This window comes from Callithrix jacchus, chromosome 6 (genome assembly GCF_049354715.1).
Source record: "Callithrix jacchus isolate 240 chromosome 6, calJac240_pri, whole genome shotgun sequence".
In the NCBI taxonomy this organism is placed as follows: domain Eukaryota; kingdom Metazoa; phylum Chordata; class Mammalia; order Primates; family Cebidae; genus Callithrix; species Callithrix jacchus.
Window position 1 is genome coordinate 37,646,256 of NC_133507.1, and position 23,722 is coordinate 37,669,977.

Here is a 23,722-nt window from a genome sequence, read left to right on the forward strand (position 1 = left end):
TTTGCTAAAATTAGTGGCATTTCTGAGCTCAGGACTCCTTAGAAATTGACATTAGTCTCCTGACTTGAAGTTAGGTACGTTTATGACATGGCAATTTATTTTGTTCGAAGTAATAGTCATTACAGATTTTGTTTTAATGGAATGTAGGCATCGAAGGGAAGGGAGTTGGTTTCTCTTGTTTACAAACTATCCTCAATACCTAAAATAATTCCTATAACAGAGTGGGTCCTTCAAATATCTACTGAGTAAATATTTTTAAAACATTGACAGGAGAAAGCAGAAAAGAAAGCATGTGTAAGAGATTTCTATCTGATGTTAAAAAAATGTAAGCCTTTTGAGATAAACTTTAAAGAAAAATGAATGCTTTTTGTTACTTTAATTTTATAAATTCAGTTGCTCAAGAACTTGAAAAATGTCGCTTTAATTCTGATGACTAAATTTGGAGAGCTTTCCAAATAATCTTACACCAAGGAAAAATTTTATTATGGATACCAGTTATTTAAAAATACATGGGAAAAGACAATTACAAAGGTAGTATCACACAACTGATTTCTAAACTCAAAACTTTTGAAATACAAAACAATGATCATTAACCCCAGAAGTCAGCTTACTGACACAGATTGATGTTTAACTTGATCTATAACTTTTTTCATTCAACTTTGTTTATAAATGTTACTAAATTTTTAAATTTCATCCCATATCTGAATTTTGTGGGGTTTTTTTTGAATGTTTACTTCTTAAAGTAGTATATAGTTATTTCTTATAGTTAATGTCAGCAACTATAGGAAGCTTTCCTAAGTCACAAGAATTCAATGTGGTTGCTGTTCTGAAGACAGTTATCATTTTGAGCTATCTATAGGAAGACCCATGTATTCAAAGGCAAAATATTAATGGACAAAATATGGGGGCTGAGAGCAGAAGGACTAAGAAAAGAAAATGTTATCTTTTATTGCAGACCTGCCAAAAATTCTCTGTTACTTACTTTGGTACTATTGCTAGAGAAGCAGTTTCTGCCAGACCAGAGGTTGGCTATACGGTTGTTCCTTTTATATTTCCTTTTCCAAATGACGACAGACTTTGCCAACTAAATTGTTCTAGCAAATAAGCAGATACCCTTAAATTACCATATACTTTTTAGTTGCTTGAAATAAATTATTTTCTCAATTGGTTTAGCAGCCTTGTGTCTGGAAAAGCAGTAAAACCCACTTTGTTCCAAAATTAGAACACTGACTCTGAGGCTGCTTGTAAAATGCTTGGCTATCTCCTATCACCTATCAGTCATGAAGGTCAACCTCCATGAACTCTGTAATGTAATAAATGTAAAAATGACCTCATTGATCAATACAGAATATTGAGCCAGCAAAACCAAAAAAGTACCCTCATAAGTAGGAACTGGCTTGTATAAAACAAGAGGATATATATCCTCTTACATAAAACAAGAGAAATATGTATGGTAATAAAAACAATCTTTAATAAACCTGTATAGAGATGATTCTGGTTTACATGTAAGTCTGCTTCAACCATATCTGAATGATTGGAAATGTTCCTTTCTTAACACAATTCCCATTCATTATAAGTTAAGCTGGTCCTAGTTTCTTACAAATACTTATTTCCTTGAATTTATCTACTACATCTTCACTGTGTTGCCCTTTAACTTATAAGCTGGGCCTGCCCAGCCTGCTTATAAAGCCTCTCTTCAGATACATGTATTAAAGAGAAGCATCATTTAACAGAAATCTGCACTTCAAAACAGCACATGAAGGACCAGCCATTGGCTCTCCAATGTAAATACCTCTCATTTCACATTATCACAGAAACAGTGCAGTTTACTAACCACTCCTTCCTCATAAGAAATTCAGTAGCTATAAAAATTTTTGTTCAGTTTCAAAAAATGTCAATACTTATTATTAATTCCAAAGATCCAAACACCATGTAGTTGTGGCATTTTGGGAATTAGCACACTCAGGAGAGAAGCTGTGTTTAGGATGAAGTGAGTTGAATCATACTTCGTATAGAAACTTGCCAGAAAATATCTGTAGAGATAAAAGTTAAGAATATATATATATATATGTGTAACATCCAAAAATAAAATTACTTGGAAATTAAACAATTTTAAAGGTAGAAAAAAGGCCAAAACATAAATACCTAAAAATAAAACTATTTTTGAACACTAAAACAAGAGGAATCCTTTTAGTTTGGCCCCCAGTTTATCTGATTAGGAACTAAAAAATTTGTTTAATGGAGGTCCATATTTTCCATTTCTGTAATTGTGTTAAATATGTTTAACAGAACACATTGCATCCTTTAAAGCAGAAGGTTTTCAAACTAGGGTTCATATGCCCTCTGAAATAGCAAATATAGTTCCATACTTCTATATGTTTCTGAAAAAGATCTGGATGCAAAGCATTCATCTTATTCTCAAAAAGTTGTGTGACTCACAGATTAAGAACCTCTACTGTAAAGCTCTGAAAAATGGGGTTTTAGTGCATTAGTACAATTCCTATCTTTGAAGGAAATAAATATTTGGTTGCCCTTTTGATGTTCTCATTTTTGTACTGTAGTTGAGCAGGTCTACAGCCAGTTACTGGTAACTTGAAAGACACTGTTGTACCATTCCAGCTGCTTCTTAATAATCAAATGCATGTATGTTTTTGGATATCCAACTGAGAATTTGTTTTAACAAGCCCCAAGCCTAAAGCACCTTTAAAACCATAAATCACCACTGCACCCAAGTGTTACCTTTTACTAGGGGGAAAAAACCACGTAAATCACTCAAATCCAGAATGTTTAGTATTACCTACGGGTATATCAAGGTGCAGACACATCATATGATTACTCAACAAATAATACAGGTAAGATATAAAGAATAAAACATCCTATCTTATTTGTTCATAAATAAGAAGTTAGTTTACATATAGGTATTTGTCTATTTTTGCAGTACACAAGGAAAGTATTCTAATCGTGTTTACTGACATTAGTTTCTCATAAGGGAAATAAATACCTTATGTAATATGGTTAGAAGAGAGGAGCTACTTCCAAGTATGACTAAAAACATCACAGTCAGAGAATTTTATATATTTTCAGAACCATCTGGATTGAGAAATTCTACAATCCTCCACCTATTTTACAAACTATAGTCAGAAAATTCTTTCTCGAGAGTAAACCATATTTTTCAATTTTGAAATCCTTTCTTCCTGGTTTCATACATTTGAAAACAATATTTATGCTTCCTTTACTGAACAAAATAGGATATCCCTGCAAGCTCATTTCATTTGCCACCATCATTATAGGTTTAATCTATAAGCTGATAGGTTAGAAATAATAAATCTTATAACAGGTTCTTCTGACTACAACATAGCATTATGTCCGCTTTTTGTCTTTTAATTAAAACTAATTTTGTGTGTAGACTATAAGAAAATTACTTGACTCTTTCAAAAACTTAGACAACCCTCTGATGGTGTGCAAAACCCAGGTGGCAATCAGTGTGACAACATTTATTTGCCAACAGCTATACTGGAAAGAGACCTGTATTACAAGATAGCAGTTTAGGGTTTAACCTGGGCTCTTAACTCCAACTAGGTGCAAGATCTTCAATAAGGTAATGTATTTGAGTCTGTTCCTTTACTTTGAATAACACTCCATGTCACACCTACCTGACAAATGATGATCAAATAGGAAAATGTGAAAGCACTTTGAAAAGTCTTAATGCTATTGTAGATGGCTTTAATGCTATTTCTTCAGTTAAGTAAGCAATTTAATCAGAATATTTGAAACCCTACCTGCCAGTCAAAAGTATATTTTGAGAAATATAGACACTGTATAGAAGTACATCTCAGCTGACCTTCTGTGTGATAGCTGTGATTAAAATTCAGAATATGTAAGGTGTTTTGCATATATTATAATGCTATATAGATGAGAAAACTGAGGCTGTGAAGAAATTGCCAAAACTCACAGAACTTCAAAGTGGTTGAGCCAAAATCCAAATTTAGGGCCATCTAAATAACCAATATTTTTGTTATTACATGCATGCATGCATTCATTATTTATTTAATAAATTAGGTCTTGCTCTGTCGCCCAGACTGGAGTACAACAGTGTGACTACAGCCCTCTGCAGCCTCCAACTCCTAGGCTCAAACCACCTTCCTGCCTCAGCCTCCCCTGTAGCTTGCATTTATTTTTGTTAGCTCACACCAACACTTTTCTTTGAGGTTAATTTTACATGGGACTAAACCAATTCAAAATTTCCTCAAAGCGTTATAAATTAAGGAAGAATAACCCCATTATTTTAGGCTCAGTTTATTCCTTTCACTTGAAAAATACCTTCCCTTACTTAACTATCTATCTAAAACCTATCCTCTCTTAAGTACTAGCATAAGGACTGCCAACACCTCTAAGCAGTCTTTTGTGCTACACCAGGCTACACTGACTATCATGGACATTATTATATATAACCTATGTGGTACAGAGTATTACAATATATAAGCAATACTTCTATTATGTGCAGGCCACTGTACTTTGGAATTCAAAGCAATCCATGTCCTTATAAATTCTTTGGAGGGACAAAATAAAACATCCAATTTAGATACATTTTAAGCAGTTACTAAATATTTGTCTTACAGCTACATAGAGGCGCCTACAAGATGAGTCAAAGGGTGGTTTATTTATTCATCTATTTATTCAGCAAATTATAGAATGCCAACATTGAACAAGGAGCCATCATAGATTAAAATCAGGTATGCCTGCCATCACATTTGAACCCAATTGCTGGAAGAGACAAGTCACAGTATGGAACATAAATACCTCAATACAAGGTAACTTATGAATCATATTAGGTAATTTGAACAAACTAGGAAAGACTGAGTAAAGACGGTGGACCCTTTAAAAATGGTTAGGATTTTTTATAAGGACTACAGGAATATATAAGTGAAAAAGATGTGAGTATGGGCTGAATAGGCAGGGAAACCCAGTGTGTATTCAGGGAAGGTTAACCATGTTGGCAGGAGCAGAAGCTTCATACTGGAAAATAGAAGCAGAGAAAGCTGGTGATGTGTGGAAGTGCGGTGGTGTTTTAAATGCCAGGTGCCTGAGTTTGCAGTATTTCTATGGCTCAGTTGCCACCCCCTCATCATTCTTAGGCACTCCAGTTTATCCTCAAACTGCTGCCAACATGATTCCTCTAAAAGATAAAGTTAACACATAACTGCCTTGCTGAAGATTTCTCAGTGGAGCTCAGTGGATATTAGAGGGGTGTGGGTCTTTAAGCCCACTTAAGTATGGGTGTCTATGAGACTGTGCACAACTGAGCACCCAAACACGGGTTTCCTCCAGCTGAGCTCAGCCTGGTAGGTCACCAGTAGCCCTGCCTGGTCTCATAGGGAGCTGGAGAAATAAGATCCCTCTTGGTCCAAGCAGCAGTCTCAGACAGAGGGGAAATGGCAAACAGGCTGAGAGATCTCCTTCGTTCTCATTAAATTTCAGGACCCTTACCCAGTGGAATTTGTTGTTATAGGCTCACTAAACTGAAACAAACCTTCATATACCTTGTAAATTCACATTGTCAATACATTTAATTTCAGCAAAACAATACCCATTATCTTAAATTCACATTCAAATATGTAAGATTATATCATCATTTTAATTTTATTTTAAAAATTTGTGCTGTGTATGCTGGAAAGTAGGACTATAGATATCATATGGCATCATCTAATTTAGTTTTAAAATCATCCTTGCAAAGTAGTTATTATCCCATACTATAGATGACGAAATTGAAGGGCAGAGGGTTCAATAACTTGTCAGAGATCTTCGAATACTATTTGTCAGAGATCTTCAAATAAAGCTTATTTAATGAGTTATTTAAAAAAATATATCCTCTACAATAAATGGAAACCACAGAAAGTGGGCGTGATGGAGTTCAAGAGTAACATTTTACTGATTTATAAGAAAAGTGAAAATAGAAGTGAACAGTGAAAAGACTGAAATAATTCTTCCTCCATGTTTTGTTTTATGTTTGCTTTTGCTTCTGGACATGATAAAAATGAAGTTTCAGGTAAAAGATAGCACTATTAGTTGGTAAGAACACGGAACTGATTAGCAGCAATCTATTGAAATGATATAAAGCAATGAGTTTAAAAGTATTTAGGAAATCTGAGATCTTCAATCAAGGCTGCACCTGTAAGTTTCTTAAAAAGCCGAAAAAGAAGCCAAGTCTTTATTAAAAGGGCTGCTTCAAAACATTAAATTTCTTTGAAATTTGTCCTAATTTATACAAAATCTTCAAAGTAATCAGGACTTAGTTACATCTTAACTGTTATTCTTTTGACAATTTTTTTTTTAAATAGAAAAGGCAGCTCTGATTAGATAAATGATCAAAATGCTTTTCAACTCGGGAGATAGCAAACTAATGTCTATCATTTTTATTTTATTTATTCCTAGCCAATTATGTTACCAACATAAGGCATTTAATATTATTTGGTGAATGAGAGAATAAATTTAAATAAAGAATGAAGAAATGATACTGTCACTGAGTGATAGGTCTTTGAATGGTGGGCTCAGGTTCTCAAAGGAATTAAACAATCTTCATAGGCTCATGCTTGGAAATTCAATTTTTTAAGGACAGAAAATGGCATAAAATCCTAGATGATTTTTTTTTTGAGATGGAGTCTTACTCCATTGCCCAGGCTGGAGTGCAGTGGTACAATCTCAGCTCACTGCAATCTCCACCTCTGGGATCAAGCAATTCTCCTACCTCAGCCTTCAGAATAGATAGGATTACAGGCATGTACCACCATATCTGGCTAATTTTATATATTTATTTATTGGTAGACACGGGTTTCACATGTTGGCCAGGCTGGTCTCCAACTCCTGAGCTCAAGTGATCCATCCGCCTTGGCCTCCCAAAGTGCTGGGATTACAGGTTTGAGCCACCACACCTGGCTGTAAATGATCTTAATTCTCTGGGCGTTAGGCCCCTGATTGCTCTTCTGTCCCCACCTCTGACCTCTACTTCCTCAGTTCCTGCTTTGAGCCTCCAGTCTTGCCGTGGTTTCTCAGGCTTATCTCTGTGCCTGTGCTTCCAGATACCTCTGGTCCCAGCTCCGATCTGCAGATACAGTTTACCTATCCTTTGTCAATAGATTAAATTTTTAGATTAGTCTGAGGGGAATGTTGTTCATGTAAAGTCAGTATCTTGTTCTATTTCCATTATTTATTCAGTGTGATAATATTTTCCCTTGCTGTAAAAGTTGAGCTTACGAGTCTTAAATTTTCAGAACTAAACCTTTTACCCTTTTATTACCCAACCATTTTATGTTGGCTCTTTTCCCAGTATCCTGGCACTTTCTTAGTTCCCCATGAAACTCTAAAGAGTAACAGATGTAAGCCAGCAAAGACTTCAACCAATTCAGCAAGTAAGTTTGAAAACAGCTTCTTTTTAACCACTCCACTGTTTGTCTCCGGCTCTCTTGCTGGGGCTCTCTGTCCTTATCTCTAGTCCATGATTTGGTACTCTCTTTTTTTTTTTTTTTTTTTTGTGACGGAGTCTCCCTCTGTCGCCCAGGCTGGAGTGCAGTGGCGCCATCTTGGCTCACTGCAACCTCTGCCTCCCAGGTTCAAGCAGTCCTCCTCCTTCAGCCTCCCTTGTAGCTGGGATTACAGGTGCCTGCCACCATGTCTGGCTAATTTCTGTATTTTTAGTAGAGACAGGGTTTTACCATGGTGGCCATGGTTGGCCAGGCTGCTCTCGAACTTCTGACTGCAGGTGGTCTGCCCACCCTTTGCCTCCCAAAGTGCTGGGATTACAGGTGTGAGCCACCACGCCTGGCCCATAGTTTGGTATTGTCTTGCATTGTACCAATCAGGGGTAAAAAGATATGACTAGATCTAGGGACATATGTGGGCTTTGCTCAATAATGTCTCTTATAGACAGGTGAAGAGGCCACTGAAAGCTTCAGGCCTACATAGTTTTTACCGTATACAATTCCCAGAGAGAGTAAGAGAGACTGGTTCCTACCACTGGTCCAAAAATATGAGACACTGTAGGAATGAAGTGTTGCTAGATTGAGACTTCCGGTTTTTTAACAATAAAGTCCAAAGTGAGGTGGGAATCCAGCAGCCATTCTGGATAATTCTAGTGTCTTACTCTCAGAGATTATAAAATCCACACTGAGAATTTGAATTAGCCATGTATTTGAAAATAAGAAGAAAACATATCCAGGAACAAGGTTATTATAAAGACCAAAGCCCTGGGGTGAGAAACCAAGCGTTTTAGCTGTACTATTGAATAAATTCAATCAGGTGAATAAATAAGCCTCAAACAATAACCCTTTCTGAGCCAGAGTTTACATAATACAGTACTCAGCAAAGATGAAAGACTCTCCACAGGACGACTCTTTAGGACTTTTCTCCTGTGTTGGCCTTGTCTTGCCAAGGTGTTCTCACTGGTAACCCGACCTTGAGTTTTGCACAGGCATCATTTACCAAAGTTAATTGCCTTCCACCAGATAGCATTTACTCCACTGGTGATCTCCAAAGGAAAGAGCAGCACTGTATTGGAAGCTCGTGTTTAAGGAATTAAGTAGGGCACAAGTACAGCCAACTAAAACAGATTCAATGCTCTGTCAGTATTGCAGAGAAGACAACAAAGTCAGTGTGTTTCTTACTATTTGGCCCTTTGCCTTAAATGAAGTGTTAGATTCCCTATCTGGAGATTCTGCCCTTTGCTGGAAAGACCAATTGACTGGATGATCTAATCATTTTGCCCCCTTTGCCAACCTGTGTGTAATCCATTGTTTTCATTATTAAGCAACATCCCGTGAAATTCTCTGGGAATGGTATAGGAAGTTAGAAATACAAACAGAGGGAACACAGCTTTCGCCTATGATGTCAGCTTCTGTTTTAGCCTAAATACTTTTAGAGGATATCCCAGTTAAGCCAGACATCTTGTTTACGATGGGGCAGCATTGCCGAGTGTGGGTGAGAGGACAATGCACTCACAGTCCAGGCTACCACTGTGCAGCTGGTTGTGTCAAAGGCTCATGTTACAGCTGATTAACTGGCTGCTTCTGACAGGGCCAGACATGAGAAGCTCCCTCACCCTGAGGGAATCCACAAATACCATCTACGAGGGAGCCCAAATAGACAGCTCTCTGATACATCACCATGGATCTCATTGTCCCTGCTTTTTATTAATCTTTCATATACATAGCAGCACTTGATACAGATGACTACTGCTCTTGTGATTTCCTTGTGGATTTTTCTAAAGCTTGGAGCGATGATGAAGTGAATGCAGAGTCTATGCCTTTATATGGGAAGAGAATTGGATTATTCGAGAAAATTCTCTGGAAAAACTGATCAAGCAACCAACAAGCAGTGATGGCTCTAGAATTTCTATAAAGGACTTAAAACTGACAACTTATTTGGGACAGCTGAGGATTTGTGTTAAAGTTGTATAGCAAAGACACCATCTTTACCTAGATAACATGCGTTCTGGGAGGGGTGGTATGATGGATATTAAAGACAGGCAGGAGACCTCTGAGCCATCTCTTGGCATCACCACCCTGTGTAAGTTTCACATACCTAAATACCTAAGGAAGAAACGTTTTATCTAAATTATTACTAAATACTCGGGTATGAATCTGACCAATGTCACCATTCAGGTACTCAGGTTAAATAAAGCTAGGAGTAAATCTTCACAATCCTTTCACTTAAGTACTATTAACTTACATCCCCTCTTCTTCCTCCACATCCGTCCTGGTGTAAAGTAAGACACATACACTTGCCATAGACATAGAGCAAGTTGGTTGGGGTCTGGTTTATTAATTCTATAAACCTGTGACATCTCAGAAGTGATTATACAATCATAGATGTCAAAAGGCTAGAGACTAATACTGGTCTTGTTTGAATGTGAAAAACACTGTCTTATAGATAAACTCAAAAGAAGCTTCCATTTTTAGTCACTCCGTGAGTTGACTTTCATGTGAGAATAGTGCCCTCAGGTGGTTTCTTAATGTTCCTGCTTCCAGAACTGGCTAAGGAAAAGTTTTTTGCAATTTGACCAACATTAACAATTTATGGAAGAGGACTGACTATCCTTAAAATAGTGCTTTCCTTTTCCATTTTAAAACTGTGCTCTTTGTTGTAAGACTATTCCCCATTGCTCTCATCTAGCATAAAACAAAGAATTTGTACTCCACTCAGAAATATTAGTGGAAGCAGTAGTCAAATGGAAAACACATGCCTTTATTCCAGCCCGTGTACAATGATGTGACTCTGAAGCCAAATGATTCTCAGGAGAAAGAAGATACCAGCCTTTCATTTTTAAGACTGAGTTATTTTTATGCCCAGTGAAGCTACAGACACAGGTTCATCTTCTGTGGAAGGATCATTGTTTTCACACCCAAGGAAGCTACAGATATAGGTTCACCTTCTGTGAAAGGATCTAATTTTGTTTAGTTTGGTTTCCTTTAGTGTTTGAATGGCACATCCAATGGTCATCTCTACACCTGGAAGAAAGAATCTTGTATTCTTTTAATGACAGATTTTCCACAATTTGGGTATTTGTTCCAAGTGGCTATTTTCTTTGGAGATTTTTTTGCTATAGCAAGGAATTCCAAGCTGATGATGATAAGATAAAGCCTTTTACTGTAAATATTTATTACAAACCTCACTGTCTCCAGATCTCCAGATAAGAATACTGGTTTGCAATTTTGGGGATGACTCTATTGCCCCAACCAGTTACAGGTTGCCTCATTCTTTTAAAAAGATCAAACTGCTGAATGATAAGAAGAGTGAAAGTAACTATTCTGGTTCACATCCTCTAAAATACTTACATTCACCCACCTGGCTTTTATAGCCAGGTGGTTTGGTTTGGTTTGGTTCTCCTCTTCCTCTTCCTCCCTCTTCCCTTTCATTTTTGGGAGACTCCCAGTAGATAATAGAGACAGTGCATAGGATGATTAGGGCTGGGAAATACTGCTTTAGAACAGAGAAGGAAACATGGCAGCATTCACACCTACAGATGTGTATTATTTTGTTAGAACAGTGTGGGTCTATACTGTGCTTTGGGGTGTGTGTGGGGGGGGGTTAAGTTCTTAGAATTATGCTAACAATTGAAATTCAGGTGATTTTTCCTTAAAAATCCAGATTTGCAGCTTCCTGTTAGAAAGATTCTCCAACTGGGCACAGTGGCTCAAGCCTGTAATCCCAGTACTTTGGGAGGCTGAGGCAGGTGGATCACTTGAGGTCAGGAGTTTGAGACCAGCCTAGCTAACATGGTGAAACCTCATCTCTACTAAAAATATTTTTTAAAAATTAGCCAGGTGTGATGGTGCAGGTCTGCAATCCCAGCTACTGGGAAGGTTGAGGCAGGAAAACTGCTTGAACACGGGAGGTGGAGGTTGCAGTGAGCCGAGACTGCACCACTGCACTCCAGCCTGGACGACAGAGTGAGACCCCCCTCTCAAAAAAAAAAAATTATCCACAGGCCCCCATCATCTGGCTGTCCCAGGATGACTTTGAGTTCACAGTGCTTGATTTAAAGGCCACCCTTTATTGGATGGCACCAATATTTCAGACTGTTAATCTTCAGACTTCTGGGTGCTGGTGCTGAACTTTGGAGGGGTTCTATCACATATTCTTCTAAAGCCCTATCAGCTCTATCTCACTTCACCTACTTTTTTGCCCCAAACTATAAAACCAATTTTATCCTGTTCCTTTTCACCCTCTTCTGCACAATGGCCCAATACAGAATGCTCACAGCTCAGAGATGAAGTCTCTTCTAACATCTCCACCTATTTCTCCCCATAGTGACTCTAGCACTAAAAAAGCTAGGTCAGAGTTACAGACGTACCAAAGCTACTCAGAAGGAAGACACGAAAGCTCCCCCAGGACCTCAGATGTCCCACACGGTACATTCAAATTAGAAAAATCATTTCTTCCTCCAATTGGCTGCAGCCCTGAACCAATGTTTATGTCTTGGGAACTGAAGCACAGTTTGGATTTCAGTCCTCATTCATTCCCCTCAACCAGTCACTCTTGCATAATGAGTGAACTAAACAGCTATTCTCAGAAACACTGATAGCGACTAATCTGGTTTATAATGACCTTCCATAAATCTTTGGCTTAGGCTTTTCTTCTCCTTGTCTAGAAGGATGCCAATCTTAGTCCTGGGTCAGGACCTGACCTTCTTAAGCAGGCTGAGCATCACTGACCTCCATACCTGAATATAGTTTTTTTCATCCTTCACCTTTTCTGTTAACCTCATCTTCTGGCTTTTTCTGACTGCTTCAGTTTATTGTGATCATTCTTCTGAATTCCTGTGACATTTATATTTGGCATTGTCATTCAACTGAGCATCATTAATTTCATATGCCTATTTTGTCTTCTCTGCCAATTCAATCCTAAATTATTCTCATTGTGATGAATGAGCTCAGTAAATATTTCATACTGAATTGAATGGATTTCCAACAAGTACAAGTTCTAGCACCTAAAAGAGTCTCAGAGGACTTCTTCTTTTGGGTATAATAGATTAACAGGGATTAGGGTTGGCAGATAAAATCCTGGAAGCCCGCTGAAATTTGAATTACAAACATATAGTATAAATATGGGTCATATATATACTGGAAAGATTATTCATTGTTGATCTGACATTCAAATTTAACTGGAAGTCTTATTTTGGTTTGTTTTGCTAAATCTGGCAACCCCTCCATGGTGGATTACCCTCTCAGGTTAAACACATAGCTAAGCAAACAAACAAAAACCATGAAACAATGATTTTTCAGAAATTTACAAGCAGGCAGCACAAGAGAAGTGAACAAATGAGGCAACTTTGTGATTGTCCCAGCTTGCTTTCTGGAGAAAGTTTTGAAGCTTCATCACAGAAAGAAGAAACTCGAATAGAACCTGGCAATCTCTCAGAGTTGAGAAGGCAAAGTTGAGAGTTTGGGGAGGCCAGGCTGGCCAGAATTTACAGAGCAGAATACCAGGAAGGAGACTGCAAAGGGCTCCTCTTGATTCTTCAGCTGAGTACTGATTAGTACATATTTGCAAAGGAATTACCCAAAGAGGGGTGGGGAGGAATCGCTAAAGACGAGCAGGTGGAATAATTTCTGGAGCTCACACAAGGCTGGGCATAATCTATATTCTTAACAGCCAGATTGGAAAAAGCTCATTATACATCATGAAAGCAGAAATTGTTAAATTGGGTGAAAAAGCAAGACCCAATTATATACTACCTACAAGAAAAATATTTGAAATGTAAATAAATAAGTAAAAAAGAAAAGATTGGGAAAATGATATATCATGCTCACACTAATCGCAGAAAGGTGCTGTGGCTTTATAAATATAAGACAACGTAGACTTCAGAGCAAAAATATTAACAGGGATAACAAGGATCATTTCATAATAGTAAAAGGGAAATCATCAAAAGGACAAAACAATTCTAAATGTTTATGCACTTAATAGCTGAGCTTCAAAACACATGAAATGAAATGTGAAAGAACTGAAAGAAGACAGACAAATCCAGGATTATAGCTGAAGATTTAAATATTCCTCTGATAATAGATTGGATAAATGGGAAGAAAATCAGGAATGATATAAAAGACTTGAACAATACTACCAACCAACTTGACCTCACTGAGATTGTGAAAACTCTTCACCCAACAGCAGCAGAGAACACATTCTCTTAAGTGTCCTAAACATTGACCAAAATATTCTCAGCCATAGGACAAGGCTCAATAAATTTTAAATAATTCAAGTAACAAAAAGTGTGTTATCTAACCGCAATGGAATTAAATTAAAAATGGATATGAGAAAAATGTTAGAAAATGATCCAAGTGTTTGGAAAACAAATGTCACAATTTTAATTAATTAATTAATTACAACACAAACATCATAAATCCAAGAAGAAATCACAGGGAAAAATCTAAGTAGAATGAATAAAAATTAAAATACACATATCAAAATTTGTTTGATGTGGATTAAGCAATGGAAAGGAAGACATATATAGATGGTTATATCAGGAAAGAAGAGCGATCCGATCAATGACCTAAGCTCCTGCCTTAGGATATATGAGAAAGAAAAGCAAATTGAAACAGAAGTAAACAGAAGACAGGAAACGAAGCATAGAAGTCAATAAAACAGAATGCAGAAACACAATAGAAAAAAATCCGTGGAACCAAAAGTGCGTTCTTTGAGAATATAAATAAAATTGATAAACTTTCAATAAAACTGTCCTGGGGGGCAGAAAAGAAGACATAAATTACCAATATCAGAATTGAAAGAGGTGAGATTATTACAGATTTTCAGCTATTAAAAGAATAATTGGAGTAAAAGGGAATTAAAAGAATAACTTGCTAAAAGGAAATATTATAAACAGCTTCATGCATATAATAACAGCTTAGATGAAATATATAAATTCTTTGGAAGACACAAACTGTCAAAGCTCACCCAAGAGAAAATAGGTAACCTAAGTAGTCCTAGATCTAATAATTTGAATTTGTAGTTTAAAAATTTCCCACCAAAAAAACTCCAGTCAGATATTACTTCACGGGTGATTTTTTTCAAACATTTTTAAGGAAGAAATAATACCAATTCTATCCAAGCTTCCAGAAGACATTACAGAAAAGAAAACTGTAGTCCAAGTGCATCCAGCCCATGGGCTGCATACGACCCAGGACAGCTTTGAGTGCGGCCCAACACAAACATGTAAACTTTCTTAAAACCTTATGAGATTTTTTTAAAGCTCATCAGCTATTGTCAGCTTTAGCGTATTTTATGTTTGGCCCAAGACAGCTCTTCCAATGTAGCTCAGGGAAGCCAAAAGATTGGACTATGCAATGATCCTCTCTTGTTTGGAATTCATGTTTAAGTTATCAAACGTACTTCCTCTATGGCTCTCTGAGCAAGTTACAGCTTTTCTCATAAGAGCAGATAAGATTTTCAGTAAACCTCTGATTAGCCTCACTAGAGCTCACTAAACCTCTGTCTCCTTATCTGCCAATTAGAGATAATCATAATACTTAATCCTGAGGAGTGTTGTGAAGATTAACTAAAACAATGCATGTGAAGTCCTTGGCACTATGTCTGGCACGGAGGTAAACAAGTTATTTGTAAATTGCAATGCTTCTGAGTGGCAGTAGAGGGAGCACAGTCATTGGGAACTGGACTTCAGAAAACTAACACGATTGATAATTAAACCCTTTTGCAAGACAATGTTCCTGTTCTGATGGAGCTAGAGCAACCTGCACACAGGTGAATTGATGAAATTTGCACCAGATCATCTTATCCCAATAATCCTCACAGTCCCACTTATTTGTTGCTAACGTATGTTACCAGGGAACTCAATGCATCTTTCTGTGAATACATATTGTCTGTCCAACCTCCAACTCCTGCTCACCCCAGTTTCCTCAGGACACTTAAGAGGAAACTGAAAATCAGCAAATGTTTATATTCTTTGTACAAAAATTGGGAGAAGGTGGAGCTGGTTTACTTCCCGACAGCAGCAAGAGTGATATGCTTTCTCTTCCTCCCTCTGTTTCTCACAAAAGCAGCTCCACTGGGCAGAGCGGGAGAAGCACAGTCAGAACTGGCTTTGAATCCACCCTGTCTTTTATTTACAACTGTGAACCTGCCTATCTCGCTGGCCTCTCTTCATCTCCATTTCTGATCTGTACAGCAAGGAGCCAAGGGAAGCTGGAGGGTTATGCTGGTGACTGCCAAAGTTCCTCATAACTTATTATTCTATTATTAACAGCTATTGATTGAGCATTTAACCTGATGCCATTTCCTACATTATATCTCTGACTCTTCACAGCAATTTCAGGTGGGATGTAATATCCCCACTTTTATAGACAGGGAGTTTTGGGCTCAGAGAAGTTGAAATTGGAACACCAGAACTAGAATCTGCTTTTCTGAAAGTCTTTAATCTGGGATTTTCTTCTAAGGATGATACAGCAAAAACTTAGATATAGGGCTTATCACCAGGGCAACTGTGTGGCTGTTTTAGAAAGGAGACAGGAATCTGTGGGGGCCTTTGAATTTGGAAAACCTTACGGGGTTTTATTTTAGCATTTGGTTTGTTTCTTCATTTTACTTTGATTTTTTTTTTTTTTTTTTTCTTGAGATGGAGTTTTGCTCTTGTTGCCCAGGCCAGAGTGCAATGACACGATATGGGCTCACTGCAACCTCCGCCTCCCGGGTTCAAGCAATTCTTCTGCCTCAGCCTCCCAAATAGCTGGGATTATAGGCATGCACCACCAGGCCCATCTAATTTTTGTATTTTTAGTAGAGACAGGGTTTCTCCATGTTTGATAAGGCCGGTCTCAAACTCCTGACCTCAGATGATCCACCTTCCTCAGCCTCCCAAAGTGCTGAGATTACAGGTATGAGCCACCATGCCTAACCTTTGAATTGTTTTATATCTTTGTCTCTGAGGGACTGAAGAGGGCAGGGACCATGCAGGGCCAAAAAATTGAGGACCTGCTTATTTAGTTTTGATTCTAAGAAAGAGAATCAAATGGACATAGAAGTGCCCTTTCCTAGATGTCTTGCTCTGCTCATGAAATAGAGGAGGAAGACAGAGGTTCAAGGCAGATGCTTTAACCAAAAAAAAGGTGTGTATTTGTGCAGAGAGTCCCTCATGATAGACATCTCTGGATAAACAAGTTACAGCTGGCAGCATATGGAAGATAGAGCAGAGATTCTCTAAGTGTTATATGCGGATCCCTGGGAGTGGTCCCCAAGATCTTTGTAGGGCATCTGCAAGGTTATACTATTTTTATAATAATACTAATACAATTTTGTCTTTTCACTCTGTTGACATTTGCACCAATGGTACCAAAGCAATGGTGCTTTGGCACAAAGCAAGGAAGTGGTGACAAATTGTACTAGGATTTGTTTCTTTCACCACCATGCACTTACAATAAAAATTTTTAAATGCCAGTTTGACTTAATAATGTTTTTGATGGAGCAGTAAAAATTATTAATTTTATTAAATCTCAGATCTTAAATACATGTCTTTTAATATTCTTTTTAATGAAGTAGAAAAGACACATGTTAAAAGATGATGGTCATCTCAAGGAAAAGCACTTATATGACTGAGTTGCCAAGATGAGCCTGTCTCTTTAAGGAAAACAACTGGCAGTATCTGTTGCCAATAATAAAATTGGAGCTTTCGAGCAAAAATGAGAATTTGGAGAGCTTGTATCCATCATCATGAGCTTGATAGTTTCCCAGTACTTAAAATACTTATATGATGAGATCAACATTGATTATTACCTGACATGAATTTCTGAATATTGTATGATGAAATGTGTCAGCATTTAGAAAATCTGCATACATCAGTGGACCAATATTTTTCCAATGACCAGTGTCTGACATTGCTAAATAATTTGTGGGTAATAGTTTCATTCAAAATAGACAAAACAAAGTATTTGTATGTAAGAGTATACATTGAGTATATTGATAAGGTTTCAGATTTCACAATGCAACTAGCCCTTCAGAAACTGCCACTCGCCAAGTTTTGGTGTGCTATCAAAGAATAATAATCACACTATTTGAAAAGGTCATTATAATACTCGCCTTTTCCAACTACATAAATGTGTGAGTCCATACTTCCTTTAAACACATCAACAAAATAATACTTTGCAACAGATTAAATGCAGAAACAGATATGAGAATCCAGTGTCTTCTCTTAAAGCAGACAGTAAAGAGATTTTTTTAATGCCACACTTCTCATTAAGTTTTCTGTGTTGGAAGATACACTTTTTCTTAAAACATGTTTAACACATAGTGGGTTTATGATTATCATTTTAAAGGAATAAATTAAATATTTTAATTTTTTTCTCAGATTTAAGTTTTAACACAGTAAATACAAATTTCATCCAGAACAGTAATAGACAAACATTCTTTGGGGTTGTCAACAATTTTTAAGGGAATAATGGTGTCTTGAGAACAAACGGATTAAGAACTGCTGTGGGAGTCCCAAGGTAAGGCCCTGAAAAGGAGGAAGAAAACAAACTCTCTGTTTTGTACAGCAGGCCCTCAACAATTGACTACGATAATGATAAGGACGTGTGAAACCAGTGTGACTAACACTGTGAGGCAGGAAGTGAAAAGTGCTAAATGAGTGGTCTAGATGTGCACTGTCCAACATGGTAGCCACTAGCCACATGTGGCTTGGAATGTGGCTAGTCCTAACTGACATGCCCTGCCAGTGCTAAATACACACCAGACTTCTGAGATTGAGTATGAAATAAGGAAGGCAAAGTACCTTATTAATGATTTTTATGTTGATTATATGCCAAAATGTTAAGATCCTTGTATATTTTGGGTTATTTACAATATTAAAATTAATTTCACCTGTGCTTTTTTCCTTTTTAATGTGGCTATCAGAAAATGTACAATCACATATGTGGCTTGCATTTTATTTCTCTTGGAGTGCACAGGTTTGGGCAGGAAGTATTACAAGAATTTGGAGCAGGGAAACACTGCTGTGGGTTCAGGTCATCAGGAAGTCCTCACTGAGAACTATAGGATTTCACTAGGTAGGCTAGGAGAGGAATATCCAGTTGCAGAAAGCATCAGTAGTGAAATCTCAGGTTAATCTGGGCAGCCGAGGTGACTGTTTTGGGTCACATCACGGGCTCTTATAAAGGGGAGAAAAATTTCCTAGATAGGTTGGGGCCAAACTGCACAAAACTTAAAGTGCCAAGAATTTGGATTTTTTTTTCCTGTAGGCAGTGATGGCTTCCCCAGAAGAGAATCAGACTTTGCTCAGTAGCTTACGGAATAGCCTGAAATTGGCGCTTTCTCATGAAGGGTCAGAGCAGCATAAACTCCTGAAACTGCCCACTGAACAAGCAGGAAATTTAGAGTGATGTGGAAAGTGTGACTTTGGGTTGATTGACCTATTTGGGGGTGGGTGGTAAGTTTAAGCACATGATAATGATGTCACCTGGGAGAGAAGGATCCAGAGTGCACCTGTGTGATATTGGTCACAGCAGGAGGGGGAGGCAGCCTTTCACCTTGGAATATTGCTCTAAGTATGTGTATAATCAAATTGAGCGGCACTTTCTTTCAGTCTGTCTGTCAGCCTTTATTTTTGTCTTTATTTTACTACTTTTACTTTTTTAAACATTTTTATTGATTTTTTAAAAATACAGTGGAGTTTTTTCTGTGTTGCCTGGGCTGGTCTCAAACTCATGGGCTCAAATTGTCCTCCCACCTCGGCCTCCCAAAGTGCTGGGATTACAGTGTGAGCCGCCACACCTGGCCTTGTCTTGATTTTATTGAATGTTTATAGGACCCCTACTGTGAATCAAGGGGTTAACGTCTAGTTACAAGGAGATGAGATGAAAAGACCAGCGGTGGAAAGGGAAACACCTGGGCTCTTGTGTGGCTCCACCGATAACTTACTGAGTCATCTTGGTGACCTCTTTGGGCCTCTTCAGATATGAAAGAGGGTTTAGCATTAGATGGGACTAAGACTTCCTCCAAGTCTATGATTCTAGAACAGGCTGATGTCAAAAAGGGAGGAGAGTGCACCGTAGCAACCAGGAGCAGGGCTGCTCAGGGAGAGCAGAGGAGGCTGGGCCAGGAAAGGCGCGCACTGGTGGCCTACCCAGAAGTTGGCCTAAACCTCTACATCAGGTCACCCTCCTCCAAGTGAGCGGACCCCGCTGGAATTGGAGCCCAGTAAGGTCTATGAGTTTGGTGTTGCGATCCTGGCTACCCACCCCTTCCATCCCAGGGGCTGGCTCACCAGGCTGACTGGAGTCTTAGACTAGAGAGAGAGGAAGCTCAAGAACTGAGCTCCAGGTAAGTAACTGCAGCGGATCTCGAATTGTCTAAGGAAACCACTGAAGAAAAATGTGTGCTCCGCCCTTCCCCTTTCTCCTGGCTCTCCTGAGCCACCTGCAGTTGGTGGGAGCGGCTGGCAGGGATAAGAGGGAAGAGGACGCCCGGCGAAGGGGCTTCAGCCTGGCTTTTTCTGCGTGTCAGCGTTTCTAGAATAAAGAGTGGGTGGGAACTGACCCAAGTAAAGTCCCAGAGACTCGAACACTGACGCACAGGAAAGCCTCAAGTGGGAGGAGAAATGCAAATCTCCTACTGACGATGGCGTCAGCGGCTTTCTCCTAGGGACTGTGAGGGGCGCTTCTGACTTTGGACGTGAGCACCGCCTGGGACCTGTGCTGAGAGAGCGCGAGGTAAGTGGCCAGACCACACCTTCTGGCTGCCTCTCCCTAGGAGGACACGCTTATTACGCAGGATGCTCTGAAGCTTTGCTTTCCCTGGGCTTTTTGACAGTGGCTTCATTTTAACCTGCCTAAGGAGGGGTTGTTATACGAAGAAGCCTCCTACTCCACGACCCACAGATGCGCCCTGGCACAGGTTCTCCGCGGAGACCGCCCCGCAGGCCCGCGCCACGGTGCCCGGGCGAATCTCCCAGACGGGGCCGGGGGAGCTGCGGCGTCTGCGGAGGTGTGTCCTCGCCGAGGCTGAAAGTGAGCCCCTCTTCACTTTCTCAGACAGCTTCTCTAGAGCTGTGTTGCCTGACTTTAGATTGACTTATCTAGGTTTCAGAAAAAAAAAAGCTTGCAGCTACGGCAGCCTGTGACTGTGGCTTTGATGAGCACGACTGACATTTTAGGGCAGGTCATCTCCTTTTGCAAGCTATAAGCCACAGAGCCAACGCGGCACCTCCAGCTCCCAGACAGTGGGACAAAATGCCCCTTTAGAGGGTCTTCTAGGGACTGCAGGCGAAAAGAACAGACAGGCACTCAGTTTTCAGAGGCAATGTACAGTTTTCACAAGAAAGAAGTAGCACTTAGGGAGTGAAAGCAAAGAAATCTGCTGAAGGATGTCTAAAGGCGTTCCAAGAGGCTGCGATGGAGAGTGTCCTAGGACTATGTATTCATTCTTCTTCCTTTTTTCAGCTTTGAATTCAGCTCTCCGCAATACCCAGATTTTGGTAGTCTTTTTTATTGGTGCTTATTTTTATTTTTTAAATTTTTCTTTTATTTTTATTAGGCACACAACTGTAAATATTTATGGAGTATTGAGTGATATTTCAATATATACATACGATGTGCTATGATTAAAGGATAATCAGCATATCCATCACCTCAAACATTGATCATTTCTTTATGTTGTGAACATTCAAAATCCTCTATTTTAGCTTTTTGAAAATACACACTAAGTTATTGTTAACCATATTCATCCTAGTGTTACAGCACCAGAGCTTATTCCTCCCTACCTGTAAGTTTTAGTTAGAAAATAGATTTTCATCCAACTCATAGCTGGGGTTCAACAATAGTATGATAAAAAATTGTAATGCTATTTTCAGCTCATGTTCTCTGTTGTCATTAACTAAAATAAACTGGTAGGACGATGTTGACAGTAGCATGGGAACAAATGTTCCAATTTTGCGTGGTGTATATACACATCTAGCATCTGGAAAGACAAATGGTTCAGGCTCAGGGAACCTCGGGTTGCCCCTTAGAAGCCTCACACATTAGGCAGGCATCATTTCACCTATTTGAGCTTTAAGTTTGTCTTTTTAAAGTTGACATACTACTTATATCCATCTACGCGATTCATAGCAACATCAAGAGTGCCACTCATTCTTCATTTTACAAGCCATGATTAAGCACTTACAATATGCCTAGAATTGGAAAGTATAAACGTTTTCATAGATATATAGTGATGTGCAAATAAAACATTACTTCTTTTCTCACTTGCTTTCTCTTTAGCAAAACATTGGCAGCAGGTTTTTCTATAAATTTTAAATCATTTACTGGGTGCTCAGGGAACAGGTGCTCAAAATGATTCTATTTGAAACCTGAAGAATATGTATATGAAATATATGAAATTATCCTGGTGTTCTATAGGCAAAAGGAACCTTAGGCTGTCTGTAAGATATGTTGAAATGTTATGGTGATTAATCATGTAAAAGAGGGTTTGGTGTTTTTATTTGACTTAGAATTGCTGATGAAACAATAAAAAGTTTGACTTTGGAAAATGTAAAATGCTGTAATTTCAAGGAGGCAGCATCATACTGATTTTCCTGAGTTAGGAAATATGTCTACAGCTTCTAATCTGGCCAGAGAGGGGTTGCAAGGGGGAAATACGTGCTTTTGTTTTATGACAGGCTGCCAAATAGGTATCAAGTGTGGTTTCTTAATCCTTAAGTAACTTGAGGGTTTAACCGCTATCAGATGTTTCTCAGAGACAAAAAGACTGCATCTTTTTCAGAGCTTTGCCCACCCATAGGGGATCCTCATAGAGAGAAATAAAACACATTCATTGGTTCAGAAATATTTTTAATTAAACTAGAGCCTATGAAAATGCATACATAAAATTCTTAATGAAGCTAAGACAGAATTGGACTAGAAGTCAGGAACATAAATCTGACTCTAGAAGCCAGACAAATCTGAAATAAAGAAATTTGACAAATTTATATAAAAGAAGCTTTTTGGGAGGTTGCTCTTCATATATAAAGTCTTAGAGGGCTTTAAAGGTATAGTAAATGTTAAATATGTTTGCCTTCAAGTTGCTCCAAGTCTAAGTGTAGAGGGGGCAAGAGATAGGGAAACGGCTTGTTGATAAAACAAATTGATGTAGACAGCTGTGGGCAGGATGTGGGGTGTTTGGGGGAGCAGGAGTGAAAGCTTCCTGGAGCAGGTGGAACAGGAGTTCATGTTAGAGCAAGGAAAGCTGTAGTTTGGAGGCACAGAAAGAAGGCTGGTCCCTTCATTAGGGTTGGATTATGAAAAAAAGCCTTAGAGAAATGTTTGCATTTTTGGATATATTGGAATTCAGTCAATATTATGACTGAATTCCAAATAAAGAAGAAAATATGTAGTAGAGCTATGAACAATATTTTAAAACTCTAATTCTACTCCTTCGTTTATAGCATGTCTCAGTGGAATCAAGTCCAACAGTTAGAAATCAAGTTTTTGGAGCAGGTGGATCAATTCTATGATGACAACTTTCCTATGGAAATTCGGCATCTGCTGGCCCAGTGGATTGAAAATCAAGACTGGTAGGATCAAATATATTTTCCCTAGAAGTTGATGCACAGATGCTTTATGCTCCATCCATGTGAATTTATTTTATGGTCCACTTTTGACTCAGTAGATGCATTCTTTTCAGGTAAAGAACTTTCTCAAGGATTTGAAAAGCCTTCCCGAAGGAGGGGAATCATTGTCCTTTCTGGTTTCATTCATTGTAAATGAAAACTTAATGGTTCTAGTGCTTTGTTTCTCTGTAAATCAAAACCCAAACAATTTTTTATGTATTTAAAAAAGAAACAAATCAATCGATTGAGTCTGTGATAGAGAACTGACAATGTAAATCAATATTTTTTCACAGTAAGATTTGTGTTTTTCAAAGCTCTATTCACCTTATACCATTTAAATTTTGCTTCGGCCATCTTTTTATCGTGGTAAAATATACATGACATAACATTTGCCATTGTTTTTGGTGTATTGTTCAGTGGCATTACATATATTCACATTATTATGCAACCATCACCACCATCCACTGCAGAACTTTTTCATCTTTCCAAACTGAAACTGTGTACTCTTCAAACAGTAACTCCCTAATCCTCCATCCCCAACCCCTGGTAATCACCATTCTGTTGTCTGTCTCTATGAATTTGACTACTCTAGATACTTTATATAATTGGGATCACACAATATTTGTCTGTTTGTAACTGAATTATTTT

The 23,722-nt window shown here is 38.4% G+C and overlaps 1 protein-coding gene across 9 annotated transcripts in view; it reads left to right on the plus strand.

Annotated features, from left to right (window-relative positions):
- Positions 1–19,555: 19,555 nt before the first annotated feature.
- The window catches only part of STAT4 (signal transducer and activator of transcription 4), a 113,698-nt gene continuing 109,531 nt past the window's right edge, over positions 19,556–23,722 (plus strand). For 4 of the 9 annotated variants that reach the window (XM_035304214.3, XM_035304222.3, XM_035304221.3 and 1 more), the window contains exons 1-2: positions 19,575–19,812; positions 22,910–23,038. In XM_035304214.3, coding sequence (XP_035160105.1) covers positions 22,911–23,038 — 128 coding nt within the window. In that variant the 5' untranslated portion in view covers positions 19,575–19,812; position 22,910. Of the gene's footprint in view, positions 19,813–20,153; positions 20,202–22,909; positions 23,039–23,722 lie in introns of those variants that run through there. The other 5 variants (XM_078327073.1, XM_078327074.1, XM_078327075.1 and 2 more) reach the window with 2 other exon arrangements.